We start from the raw sequence: 14,180 nt of genomic DNA, 5'->3' as shown, positions 1-14,180 counted from the left end.
TAATATTTGACCATGCTGGTCATTTATGAACATTTGAACATCTTGGCCATGTTCTGTTATAATCTCCACCCGGCACAGCCAGAAGAGGACTGGCCACCCCACATAGCCTGGTTCCTCTCTAGGTTTCTTCCTAGGTTTTGGCCTTTCTAGGGAGTTTTTCCTAGCCACCGTGCTTCTACACCTGCATTGCTTGCTGTTTGGGGTTTTAGGCTGGGTTTCTGTACAGCACTTTGAGATATCAGCTGATGAACGAAGGGCTATATAAAATACATTTTATTAGATTTGATGACTATTTGTGCTTCATCAAAGGCTCACTCATAAAGCAACTGTAATTCAATGACTTTAATATTTAAAAGAAGGGCAGTCAAAGCAGAACAAAGTGCAACACAGAATATACTATCAGAGTAGTCCTACAATATTACATGAGATAGATAGATAAGAGTAGGTGCTTTATTAGGCTGTATTCATTATTTTTAATGTATAATTAAGTCAGTTTATCTGTGTTGTCTGTGTAGTCTACAGTTTATTCCTCTGTTGCTGTTTAGACCTACTTGCTCCATTTCCATTAGGTTATGATAAACCTCATTGTTTCTAGAAAGAAACAATCAAAAATACCACCAAACACAAAAGAACAATAAACATAATGAGCCCAACAACAAATGGTGATCTCTGGCAACCTGTAAGAGAGTAGAAAACATAAAAAGCTGTATGTCAGTTAGCTACAGTAAAGTACAATTATCACAATACAGTCAATGTTTCTGAAATGCAAACAATATAACCTCTATAAAAACATGTCATAATTACCAACAACTACATATGGATTACATAGTTATTAGTTATGAATATAATGTGAACATAAGCAACTGTAAATAGTGTAATGTTGTAGAATTTAGCTTTACTTAATGATGGACTTACAACGCCTGACTGCCCAGATGCAATCAAGGATCCAGGAACACACCATCTGGAAATTAAAACAATTGGAAAAAGACACATTGGCTTCAGAATCCTCAGAATAGTATGGCGTTTGTACTGTATATTTACTACATTACAAGCAACAAGTAGACCTCTGCATAAAAAATATAAAAAAATCCCAATACAAAAATTGGTTGAGAGGGTATAATGCAGTATAATGCTGATGTATTTTGTCATTTGCATTGGTTTTTCATACCATGAGCAGACCCATACAGACAGATCCAGAATCAGTCTGAAAGAAAGAAATATTAAAACATTATCTTTAGCTCTCATAGTACATAACTAACAAAGTGAGAGAAAAAATGACGGTGATGAGCTTTTACCTCAGGATGTATATTAAGCTTCTTCAGAATCTCTTTGACTGCTGCTTCATTGCGATGACACTCCAATAGTCCCTGGCTCTCATGGAAGAGACAGTCCACTGTGAGTATTACATCACCTCTGGTCACTAGTCTGCTGTTGTCAGGTACAGTGTAGTCTGGGTTGAAGGTGTGATGCAGTACTACCAGAATGACAGGTTTACCCGCTGTCAAAAGGAAAACAAAATACACTTCATCTCATTACCATTTTATTTTGTTTGCCTTTTCCAATTAATTTTGGATGGATTGACCCTGCCCTGACTAGATTACCAGGAATCTGCTGCAGTGCTGCTTCAATATCAGTCCCAGCACGAGAGACGATGGGACAGAAAGCCATGAGGACATCACTCTCCTCTTGTGAAATCACTTCAGTACAGCCTCCTCTGATGACGAGATGTCTTGTCAAATCCACATGAGCACCCAAGGTATTGCCAACCACAAATATGAAGAATCTCACCATCCCTGACATCCCTATAGAGACATAGTGTGAATAATGTCTACATTTTCTTCATATTGTCTATCTAGATATAATGCTTTATATGTTTAATTGTATTACATCAAACTAGTTCAAGGGGAAGAACACACTAGTAGTCCACTGTGCTTATTTGGTAATATGGCAATCCAGTCAAGATGAACTATGTCTCTGAAACGAGACGGGAGGCAGTTCCTTCATAATAGTTCTTGGAAATGAGAAAGTGGTGGATGTGGTTTTCCAACTGAAGTCAAAATGCTTCCACATAATCAGTTTGCAGTCTGTTTTTCTTACAGGAATCAACATTGATCCCCCAATATCTTATATGACAAAGGAATGTAGATATTGTACATATACATCATATTAATGTATGATTTATAGTTAGTACTTACCTCGAAGAAATGTATGCTGCAACAGAGAGGTTACAAATTACATAAAAAATGGATCTCTTTAAACTTTGTAAAAAATTAACTATGAATCAGACTAAAAACATCCATATAGTGGTTAACAATTGTTGGTAATGTTGTCAGCTGTTAAGTGGCAACTCCTAAAATGAAAATATACATACCGGACTGTTTCTGTGATCAGGGATGTCAATGCTGATATCTACCACCTATGAATAAAATATTGCAATACACTGAATAAAGTGGTTCAATATACTTTCATTAAAAATAACAAATACTCATATTTAAATGAAAACAAATTATTTACACTCTTGGACCCTGTGTAATAAAATGCTTCAGTTAAAATATCTGCTTTTGCATGCACTGTTTTTGCTAACCAACTGAGTCTGGTTTGTGTGTCCAATTCATGAATGATCCTGACTGAATGACAGATATACACAGAACATGGGTGAACTACCTTTGGCTTCCTGTTCAGCCGGTTCAGAATGTTACCAACTGCTGCTTTGTTGCGAGGACAGTTCAGTAGTCCTCCCTTACTCTCATGGAACAGACAGTCCACTGTGAGTATTACATCACTTCTGGTCACTAGTCTGCTGCTGTCAGGTACAGTGCAGTCTGGGTTAAAATAGTGATGCAGGACTACCAGAATGACATCTTTACCATCTGTCAAAAGAATGAGGGACAAACAAAGCATTTATTCATGTCATTAGCCACCTGACACATGTTCTATCTAGATCAACTCTGATATGGAGATAGAAGAGACAGTAATATAGTTTTGGAAGATACTTTGAGGTTTGGCTACCTGGAATCTGCTGCTGTGCTGCCTCAATATCAGTACCAGCACGAGAGACGATGGGACAGAAAGCCATGATGACATCACTCTGCTCTGGTGACATCACTTCAGTGAAGCCTCCTCCAAGTTGTCTCATAAACTGGATATGAGAATCCATAGTATTGCCGGTGGTGATGGTGTAGTACCTCATCATCCTTGGCACCTCTGTTTTGTAATGGATTAAAAAAAGAAAAGTCAAGTATAGACCTTAAAACTAAAAGTAGCAATGTTTTAGTTTAGATCACTGCCCAGACAACTATAAGCTATGGCCTGAAAAATCTGAGATCTGGCCTGAAACATTATTTAAATAAGTGGTAGGTCTGTGTCCTGTTAAAATAATTACCTCTGCGTTCCATTGTAGATATGTAAGGGGAGTAAACAGGGAACAAATATGTATTAACATGTAACAGACAATAAAATACATATATTACTGTATAATATAACAACCAGTGTGCAGACAACGTAAATATTTCAAGTCGTCTTTCACTTTCACTGACATGACATATCCCTCTGAGATAAGATAAGCGGTCTCAATCCCACCTCCCCTCTTGCCTTTATTTGTCCATGTGATCTAAAGGAAACAAGAAAGTGCATTGCTGACATCTATTTTACACCCATATAACTAGCTTCATAAATCCCATTATATGTTCTTGTCTGCACCAGTAGCCTATACACACCACATCACTTTGACTTATTCATAAAGCATAGTGGTGTTAAATAAGAACTCAATGAAGGGTGAACAATGAGCAATGCACAAGTTCAGACAGGTGCACTGCTAAGAACAACTAAACTGATACATAATGGCCTCATTTAACAAGCACACTAATTCTGAAGTTTAGACCAAATATTGAAAAAAAAAGCTGATATGTTTCTCCAAAAGACCAATTAGTGGAAAAAGATTTTAAAAATCAACTAGGAAATTATTATCAGTCTTCAATGTTTAAGTCTGGATATCAATTGAACAAAAACTACACAGATCAGATCCGCCTTTAACTGTATCATGTCTAAGTTAGTGCTAAATGTAAAGAGGAAAATTGACTTACTGAACCATAATGGTGTGTGAATTCCTTTGGATGATGACTATTGAAAGACTATCTGACTACCTTCTTTGATGCCCAGAGGAAAGTGAAAAAGCACACAGCTTGAGGGAAAAGAGATGGTTTTATCAGAAACAGTTTCACTTTCATATTCAAGAGACACTATAGGAGGCTTTTAGAACTGCACCATCACCTGTTCTCTCATCTGGCATTCAACTGGCCGTAGTTAACCATTCGCCTGTAAAACAACTTAAAAGCCTCTTTAACATTCATTGTAAAAGTAAAAAATAAAATAAAAAATGATATAACTTGTCACCAACGTTATGAGTATTATTCATACAGAAATCACATATTAGTGATTAAATTGTGATATTGTTGTTAATTAGACACTGTCTCTGGACCAGCTACAAGGCTTGGGGGCCATGTGGGGGAATGCATGTAGGGTAGAAGTAGCTGATCTGGAATCTGTTTTGCGTCTGCTCAACACAAAACCAGTTTCTACTGGTCGGCTGCAAGAAAAGGTCCCCTTTTCAGTTGTGGTGAATGAGATGAGAATCTTGTTTGTTGTGTCCGCGAAGAGGGCATTTCAGGAATGAAGTCATCTCTAAAAAGGTATGCAATATGGAGAATGAATACTTTAGTGTTTCTCTTTGCCAGAAGATACTGACTTCAGCTGTGCTTGTTTACACTGCCTACACTGAGGTCGGAACGCAATCATGGTTTCAAGACACCATGGAGCCTGCGGCAGATAATGATTAGAAAACGTACCTCAATGCAGGGATGGGATATGCCACTGTACTCCAAATGTTACCGTCGTCCACATTGCTCTATCAAGAAGATTGAAATACTGCTAGTTTTACGTAAAAACTTCCCTTTTCGTCTCATGCTAGCTACCAGTAGCCACAGCAGCCATTATGCAGGCAAGAGTGTGCAAAGTAGTATTGAATGTGTCAATTCTCAACCTGTGCACCTACGTTGTAAACTTTCATTCATAGGTTAATTACTTGTTACTTTTAGCTCTTATTCTTATCCGTATATTTTTTAAACTGCACTGTTTTTTAGGGGCTCGTAAGCATTTCACTGTTGTATTGGGTGCATGTGACTAATAAAATTTGATTTGATTTAATTAAACATTATTTGCATTGTGAGTAATAAGTATGTGAGTGTATGTTGTTTTATTTTTCCTTGTCAGCCACCTATCTCTGCTTTGTCAGTCTTGATAAGCCCAGTGTATGCACTTCTGGGTGAGGCTGTGGCTGTGGTGGAGTGCATGGCAGATCTGAAAGAGAGATGCACAAAGGGACAGTAAGTATACAGCTCAACAACATGTCTGTGTGTGCATCTGTTGGTGAGAGTTGTTAGTGTTTAAATACTGGAGAGTCGAGACCAAATCACGGGCGCTGGACAGAGTGGATTTCAGTTGTAACAAAAGGCAGTTTTATTGAGTCAAAAGATATCTTGTCCTGCAGTTTAACGTGCACGGATCTAGTTCATATAACTGGTAAGGAGTCAGGTGAAAAAGAGACCTATACAAAGGTTTACATTCATTTTTATACATAGAATAAAGTAGGTAGAGTCTTGTCGTGTCGGTCTTCTGACTGGTCCCGAAGGGTTATAGACGGATCTGCTCTAGCCATAGCAGTAGCCCCATTGGTGCAGAGCAGAGTCTTCTGCTCTGAGCACTCGACCAGTAGAGGGGATGTGTGTTTTTATCCAACAAGATATTTGTGTGTCAGGGGACAGTGAGACAGGAGAGCAGAGGGGGTCGTGAAACATCAGAGCTGAGGGGGTAGTTTTATTTCCGGAAGAGTGACCTGGTTCCTGTTTTAGCAGGGGTACGTGAAATGACTTGAGTCAGGCAGATTAGCTTAGCGCTGTATAATAAATGAGCTATGTGTATGAATGTTTACATATATATACATGACAAATCCCCCTCTTCACGTCTACTAGACGTGAAAACTATAGTGCAATGTTGGTGGTTGCATTCGTGGGTATACATAAGGTGGTGCTTCTAACCTTGTCTGGTGTGCATGGTGGGTCTGTAGGTGTATTGCTACGTTTGGGACGGGAGTGATTGGAGGGAGTGATATCAGGAACGGAGTTAGGGACATGGGTAAGGGTAAGTGTATGTGATGTGGCAGGGTGAAATAGTTGTTCAATTAACCATGTGAAGGTGACCAGGGACACCCCAAATATCAGTAAGAATATCACAAATAAGGGGCCAGATATCCAGCCTCACCCAGGGAGGGAGAAATGTCCCTCTAACTGGGTGAGGTTCCTTTTTCAGGGGAGGCGGAGTTTGATGCCGCATCACCTGAGTAAGGATTGTCTTCATTTGGAATCGAATTTAGGCCGCTCAAATCAGCTCTGACTTCAGTCAGTGTTCTGGAAGGAGTTGGGGCTGGGGTGCAATGTGTAAGGTGGTGCCAAGGTGCGCCTGATTTACCTTTGACCTGGACTGCGTGTGAAGTAACCTCCTTCACTTCGTACGGACCAGCCACTTTCTCTTCTGGACTTTAACCCTCACCCATACACCAACCTTTACCTTCAGTGGTGGCGTGTCCCCCGGCAGCTCCCCCTCCTGGACCTTGTGAACCTGGGTAGAGAGTGCTGCAGAGAGAACCGTCAGTTTTTTCACATAATCAGACATTACAATTTGTTGTACATCAAGAGCGGGCATATGACCTCCCTCCCTTGGTGGACCAGGCATGACTCTTCCAGTCATTATCTCATGAGGAGAGAGATGGGTGCCTGCTCCTGGTGAGGCTTAGTTGCCATACCTGGGTGTTAGTTTGGTTTGTAGCCACTTAACGACTGACCTAGCATCCCCTTTTCTGTTGGTATTGCTTCTACCCATTTGGAGAATCTATCTACCATAACTAGGAGATAGCGTTTCCCTTTGGTTACATTATCGGCACCCATGTAGGTGTAGTCTGTACTAATGTCCTGAAAACATGTATTAGAAACTGGGTATGAGCCCATTTGTCTTTGATATGGTTTCTTTGGGTTGTGGCTGCCACATATGTTGCATTCGTCACAAAATAAGTCAGTCATTTCTAATCATATGAGGGTGCCACCAGATGTGCGAGACCTTTTGAAGGGTCTTTAGTTTGCCTTCGTGTGTGGGGCCATGTGCTTCTCGTAAAAGTTCTGGGTCCATCAGTGTGGACTGCTCCATGGGCATAGGCTGAGTCTGTATAGATATTCACAGTCTTTCCTTTTCCTCTGATGAGGGCCTGCGTCAATCCGATGATTTCAGCTAATTGGGCAGGTGCTGGTTGAGGGATGATGGCTGATTCAAGGGTGACATGTGAGCCGTCTGGGAGTTGCTGTACCACTGCATAGGCTGCTGTGTTTCCTTCTTCTCCATTGTAGCAGCAGCCATCAGTGTACAGCCAGTGGTCGGGATTAGTCAGTGGTTCATTCTTCAGGTCTGGTCTCAGTTTTAGTTCTTGTGCCGCTCTTTCAGCACAAGAGTGGGGCAGTCCTTCTTCTGCGTTGAGTGCTTCAGCCATGTTTTTGTCGGTGTTCACAAACGTGATATGTGACTGTGTGCATTTGTTCTGGATCTTGGTTTTTCTTTCAGCACTGAACGTGAATTCTTTGCTCATCAGATATGCAGCCACGCCATGATGGGTGTGGATCACCAATGGATGACAATAGCTTTTGCCACTGCAGCAACTTATCTGGAACATGTTGTCTGTCCTACCTCCATCAATACCTTTCTCTCCCCCTCTTGTTTCTGGAAAAGAACGGATGAGGTGAATCCTTCATTTTCAGAAACATCCAAATGGAACTTGTTGTTGTAGTCAGGTGCAATCAGCGCTGCTGCCGCTGATAGATCTGTTTTCAGGAGTGCAAAAGCTGTTGATGCTTCAGGCCTCCAGGCCAGGGGTGCATGGAGGTTCCTTGGTCATAGGATGACCGGTGCTGCCACCCCCTCTAGGCCACACACAATGGTACAACACCTGATAGGTAGGGTCAGGTGCATCATGTCTTCGTCCCAGTCTGTAGTGTAGGGGCAGTCATCAGTTTCTGTTACATTGAGTGTGCAATGGATATCAGCTTGGGGAGTCTTATACGGGTGCATGGTGTAAATTTGAGTTTTCAGTCGGTTGAACTTAAACTTGATGTGAGGGGTGGCAGGGCCTGTGGATAGGCACTTTAGCCAGTACACTTCTTGGGTTTCAGACAGTGTGGGCGTCGGCAGGAGTGGCATCATCATAATTCTTACTGGGCGATCAGGTGTTGAAGAGGGAGGGTTGGTGGATACTTCCACTCCACTTTCAGTAGTATTTGAGGGAACTTGATAGTAGAATAGGTGCATCCTGTGTCTACCAGGAACTGATGGGGACACCCTCAACTTCACACATCATAGTTGGTTCAGTGTGCTGTTGAAAATGTTGTCTCCCTTCTCCTGCCGTGGGTGGTGGGCATCTACATGGCCAGGGCATGGTGTTCCCTGCCATACTTTGGAACTGTGGTTGGTTGTAATCTTGCTGTTGCTGCTGCATGTGATTAGGAGAGGGTCCTCCTCTTCCTCTCCCTCTTCCTGGTGCTCCTCCACATCCTCTTTCTCTCCATTGTTGTTGCTGCGGGAGAGTGGTTTCGTGCAATATCTGGCATAGTGACTGGGAATTCCGCAGTTATAACACTGGTAGTTTCCCTCTCTGGGTTGTCCAGTGTATGGACCCCATTGCTTCGGTGACTTCGGTTACTGTTCCTCTCATTATGCCTTCCACACGGTAGGCTCCCTCTCTGTTGTTATCTTGGTTAGCTATAAGCTCCCTGAGTTCATTAGCTCGAGTTATTGATGATTTCAGCAGCTCCTGCATCCTAGTCCAAGTTGTCAGACCCCGGCGGCTTGTCATTGTTGATAGACAACAACAAAACATTTCACTTCTTCCACACTCACTTTACAGAATTAAAAATGACAATGCTTGTCTTTCATTTGGGCAGATATACTTGGATGTGTAGTATCAGCATTTGATGCTGGCATGTCATGCCTAAATTTGACTTATTTGCCATTCCTTCTTGCCTCATCCCTTTTAACCATACCAATTTTAAATTCCTCATCAATCCACAGGGATTTAACCATTTTTACAGTCATGTTCTTTAAGGGTGCATTTCATATTAGTAACAGGATTAAGTAATTTCATAAATGTGTCAAGTGCAGAGTCTGTTTGCTCCTCATTACAAACCACGGACCAACAAATAATCTTTGGACCTTTCATAGGGAAATGCTGCAGCAACCGCCCTTGCTTCCTTTCTGTTTCTTTATTGTTTTCAAAATATTTGTGATTGCTTTGTTATTGTGACGACACATCAGTAGTCCTCCCTTGCTCTCATGGAACAGAAGGTTAACAGTCTTCATTACATAATCTCTGGTCACTAGTCTGCTGCTATCAACTACAGTGGAGTCTGGGTTGAAGGTGTGATGCAGTACTACACTAAACTCTGATCAAGTGACCGGTTCAGTTCCATGAATTGCTATAGACAAGTGTCATCTTAGTAATAGTTACGTAGTAGTTACTTAGCTAGTAGGGTAAGCATTGTTTGTAGTGACGTCAAAATGAGGGGTGTTGTACAAAACAAAGTAATCAGTGATGGGATAATCTCTAACCAATCAGAGTATCAAAGCCAATGACTAACTGTCAAAATGGCTCTGGCCCAACCCATTGGTTTCTAACATCAATCAGAATGGTTAGAATGTGTTTGCATTCTAGAAATTGTCAGGGAGGTACTCAGATCCAGAAACTAACGTCCTTAGGGTGGGCGTAGCATTTGGGCGGAGCAAGGAGTTTAGGTAGCCAGGCAACTGGGGTGCTGCTTCAGTATCAATCCCAGTCCTCACTGGCTGTCATGGAACAGACAGTCAGTCCACACTGAGTATTATATCAGTTCTGGTCACTAGTCTGCTGCTGTCAAGTACAGTGAACTCCAGAATTGACTGTGAATTAACTTTAAATAAGAATTGGTGTGAATGCTCACTGCCTGATTGGATAGAAAACATTTACTGCAAGAACAACTCTAGCTTCAGTAGCCAGCTGGCAGTAACTGTGGTTACAGGTCTTTTGAATTTGATCATTTGTATGTTGTCGTAAGTGGGGAGAAATGACACAAAGCAAGTGGCAAGTCCTCTATGCTCTTTTACTATTTTTGAAGGATATCACATCAGAAAAATGTATATCTGGTGGGAAACATGTTTAGAATTAGCCCCACTTCCACAGTTGTGAGGTTATCATTGATTCACTGTTGGAACAGACATGCAGCCAAAAAGCTAAGCATATTTCTCTGAAATAATTTTCTTTAAAAAAGTCCCAATGGCCAAGATTACAACTATTGTACAACAGACAGAGAAAATCCTCCACTGGAAAAAAAAGAAGAAAAAATATATTAGACAGGATATAGCATAATATGTTAGAAATGTCAAATGAAAAAGATATTGGCATACCACACTGTCCATCTGGTCTTTGGTCTTTAGAAAAACAAGCAACAAGCACAAAAAGATAAGTTATCACAGTACATCATCAACTCATTAGTTTTTTTCTTTATTTAGCTTACCCGACAAAATGGAACCAATACAATAATCCCAAAAGTGCAAACCCCACCCACTCAGATTTGCCAACAACAGAGTGAAGATATTGATAAATTGATGCTTCACCTCAGGATGTATGTCAAGCTTCTTCCTAATTTCTTTAACGGCTTCTTCATTAAGAGGGCAGTTCAGTAGTCCTCCCTTACTCTCATGGAACAGACAGTCCACTGTGAGTATTACATCACTTCTGGTCACTAGTCTGCTGCTGTCAGGTACAGTGCAGTCTGGGTTAAAATAGTGATGCAGGGCTACCAGAATGACATCTTTACCCTCTGTCAAAAGAATTACAAACAAAGCATTTATTCATGTCATTAGCCACCTGATACATTCTATCTAGATCAACTGATATGGAGATAGAAGAGGTAAAATTGACAGTAGTATAGTTTGAGGATAGTTTGCGGTTTGGCTACCTGGAATCTGCTGCTGTGCTGCCTCAATATCAGTACCAGCACGAGAGATGATGGGACAGAAAGCCATGATGACATCACTCTGCTCTGGTGACATCACTTCAGTGAAGCCTCCTCCAAGTTGTTGCATAAACTGGATATGAGAATCCATAGTATTGCTGGTGATGGTGTAGTACTTCATCAATCTTGGCACATCTGTTTTGTAATGGACAAAAAATAGAAAAGTATTAGACCCTAAAACAAAAGTAGCAATGTTTTGGTTTAGATCAATGCCCAGACCACTATAATCCCAAACTAAGATCTGGCCTGAAATATTATTTAAATAAGTGGTAGGTCTGTGTCCTGTTAAAATAATTACCTCTGCCTTCCATTGTGGATCTGTAAGGAATAAACAGGCAAGAAATTATTAATCAAGTAACAGACAATAAAATACATGTCTTACTGTATAATATAACAACCAGTGTAAATATTTCAAGTCATCTTTCATTCTGACTTGACAGATCCCTCTGAGATAAGCTGTGCAGTCTCCCACCGACCTCCCCTCCTGCTTTATTTGACCATGTGATCTACAGGAAACAAGTGAAAGTCAATTGCTGTGAAAAGTGAAAGTCAATCTATTTTACACCCATATAACTAGAATCATAAACCCCATTATATGTTCTTGTCTGCACCAGTAGCCTATACACACCACATCACTGACTTATTCATAAAGCATAGTGGTGTTAAATAAGAACTCAATGAAGGGTGAACAATGAGCAATGCATGAGTTTTCAGACAGGTGATCTCTAAGAACAACTCATCTGCAACATAATGGCTGCATTTACACAGGCAGACCTATTCTGAAGTTTTGACCAATTATTGACTAAAGAGCTGATCTGATTCTTCAAAAGGCCAATTAGTCGAAAAAAGATCCATGTTGGGGTGCCTATTTAAACGCAGCCAATGATGCCATGACTCATTCTGTGACAATCAATTTGGAAATGATTATCCGTCTCAGTTATCATCCGTCCGGATATAAATAGAACAAACGATACAGATCCGCCTTTAACTGTATCCTGTGTCAGTTTGTTAAAATGTAAAGAGGAAAATTGACTTACCGAAGCATAATGGTGTGTGAACCTTCTTTGATGCCCATAGAAAGTGAAAAAGTACACAGCTTGAGGAGAGATGGTTTTATCAGAAACAGTTTCACTTTCATATTCAAGAGACACTATAGGAGGCTTTTAGAACTGCACCATCACCTGTTTTTTTCAACTGGCATTTGGTTAAGATTGGCATGCCCTAGTTAACCATTAGCCTGTGGAACAACCTAAAAAGCCTTTATGACATTCATTGTAAAAGGAAAAAGTATAACTTGTCACCAACGCTATGAGTATTATTCATACAGAAATCACATCCAGTATTGTTTGACACTGTCACGGAACAGCTTTAAAGCTTGGGGCCATGTGGGGGAATGCATATAGGGTAGAAGTAGCTGGTCTGGAATTTGTTTAGCTTCTGCTCAACACAAAACCTGTTCTTACTGGTTGGATGCAAGAAACTGCCCCTTTTACAGTTGTGGTGAAGGAGTTGAAAATCTCATTTGTTGTCTCCGCAAAGAGGGATTGAAGTAATCTCGTAGAGTTGAACAACAAAGGAGCTGATTGGCTGACACTGCCATTCTAAATGGCTGTGGTGGCTACTGATAGGGCGGTTTTCTGTAAAACTAGCAGTATTTCAATCTTCTCAATATATCAGTGTAGAAAAGGTAACATTTTGAGTACAGTGGCATATACTAGGATTGTGCCGAATTGTCAGACAAAATGAGTACCATAACAGATATGGGCAAATTTCTGTAGAACTCAACTGGCTGTCTGTAAAAACAAGGACGGGCTGTACATTGATCCTCCTGCTCTGATTGGATAGAGTGAAGCTGTATTTCTCCAGCCACTTGCTTCATAATTTCACCCTATCAGTTTTCCTTTCATGTTTTTGGTCTGATCATTTAGATTCAGTGGCGGTGGTGTCCCGTTTAAGATTAATTTTTTAATGAGCATGGCAGCATATTGGATGACTGTAATTCATATTCCATTCACCCAACTCAATGTAACATCGATAGGTTTAGGCAACAACATTATACAGAATTTTTACCGTACCCATCATGAGGTTGCTACAACCTAGCCTATGAATAAAAGTTTACGATAACGTAGGTGCACCCCTGATCACACGCAAACACAATTCACTTTCATAACAGCCACATAAAAACAGAATGATCACTTTGCTCATTGTATATATAATTCCCTCGCGCAACTATCTACGCACTCTCCTCCTCTCACCTTTACCATTTAATTGTGGACTTCAGTGCACAAAATATCAGCTGTCTTTGACCAGGCGAAAAACCTTTCCAAGCCAAACCTTCATATCACGACCGCTAACTGCTACACATATCGTACATCTCTGTCACGTCATAGTCAACGAGAACTACAAGAACTAAAGCATTAGTAAATCTGCTACAATCATGCAGTACAGTGTACAGTCAACAAGCAATTTTGCAGTTACACTAGCGGGCCTTGGTGGCAATAAATTAATAAAATCAAAAGCTTACCTTGACTTGAAGAATTCCAATGTTGGATAGCCATAGCCAGAAAGCTAACATAGCATCCCTCTCTGTTTGAGCCGGGTGTTTGATAGGCCTAGATAAATTATATTTAAATTAAAAAATATATAACTCTCTTTTTCTATCTTGCTTCTCCTTCATTTTGGTTAAAATTAAGTTGTTCAAAACTGTTCAGTTTATCTTTCTCTCTCTTTGAGTCAACTTCTCACCACATGCTATGCACTGCAGTGCAGGCTGTGCTATGGCCTTCAGTACATTCACGTTCTGGAGCGATCGCATCTACACATCTACACTTCGGTCCGCAGAAAACATTACATTTCATTATAGTACAGGTTTGATTTGTCTAATCTTAGCAATTTCTTCTTAGCTACTACATAGCCTCTTTGTATCAAAATAATTGCGTAATTATCGTATTTTCCTAACGTAGTCTACACTGTAGCATAAAATACATCCACTAGCACAGCAGCTAGCTAACGTCCCACTAGCACTGTAGAAACAAACTA

The 14,180-nt window shown here is 40.5% G+C and overlaps 1 protein-coding gene across 4 annotated transcripts; it reads right to left on the bottom strand.

Moving 5' to 3' along the window:
- Nucleotides 1-258: 258 nt before the first annotated feature.
- On the bottom strand, nt 259-12,244 carry LOC135505941 (uncharacterized). 4 transcript variants are annotated; one of them, XM_064925207.1, is made up of 12 exons: nt 12,179-12,244; nt 11,440-11,459; nt 11,258-11,276; nt 3,010-3,185; nt 2,665-2,870; nt 2,372-2,416; nt 2,196-2,211; nt 1,602-1,793; nt 1,296-1,498; nt 1,169-1,204; nt 916-961; nt 259-704 (listed from the first exon to the last, which is right to left on the bottom strand). In XM_064925207.1, the coding sequence occupies exons 1-12, from the start codon at nt 12,214-12,216 to the stop codon at nt 592-594; spliced, it is 1,110 nt and encodes a 369-aa protein (XP_064781279.1). In that variant the 5' UTR covers nt 12,217-12,244; the 3' UTR covers nt 259-591. The 4 variants fall into 4 exon arrangements, with proteins under 4 accessions (XP_064781279.1, XP_064781278.1, XP_064781280.1 ...); XM_064925206.1 differs by having other exon boundaries at nt 1,602-1,802; nt 12,179-12,242; XM_064925208.1 differs by having other exon boundaries at nt 259-677; nt 1,602-1,802; nt 12,179-12,241.
- Between the last annotated feature and the right edge of the window lie 1,936 nt (nt 12,245-14,180).

Source organism: Oncorhynchus masou, chromosome 19, assembly GCF_036934945.1.
Source record: "Oncorhynchus masou masou isolate Uvic2021 chromosome 19, UVic_Omas_1.1, whole genome shotgun sequence".
Taxonomy (NCBI): Eukaryota; Metazoa; Chordata; class Actinopteri; order Salmoniformes; family Salmonidae; genus Oncorhynchus; species Oncorhynchus masou.
The sequence above is the reverse complement of the archived record's forward strand: the minus strand, read 5'-3'. Positions and strand labels throughout refer to the sequence as shown.

Excerpts from the sequence above, each read along its gene's own strand:
- LOC135505941 (XM_064925206.1), bottom strand. The coding sequence starts at position 12,216 with ATGGGCATCAAAGAAGGTTCACACACCATTATGCTTCG. Across the intron at positions 1,205-1,295 it reads AGCTTAATATACATCCTGAG|ACTGATTCTGGATCTGTCTG; the intron begins GTAAAAGCTCAT and ends TCTTTCTTTCAG. Across the intron at positions 962-1,168 it reads TCTGTATGGGTCTGCTCATG|ATGGTGTGTTCCTGGATCCT; the intron begins GTATGAAAAACC and ends TTTAATTTCCAG.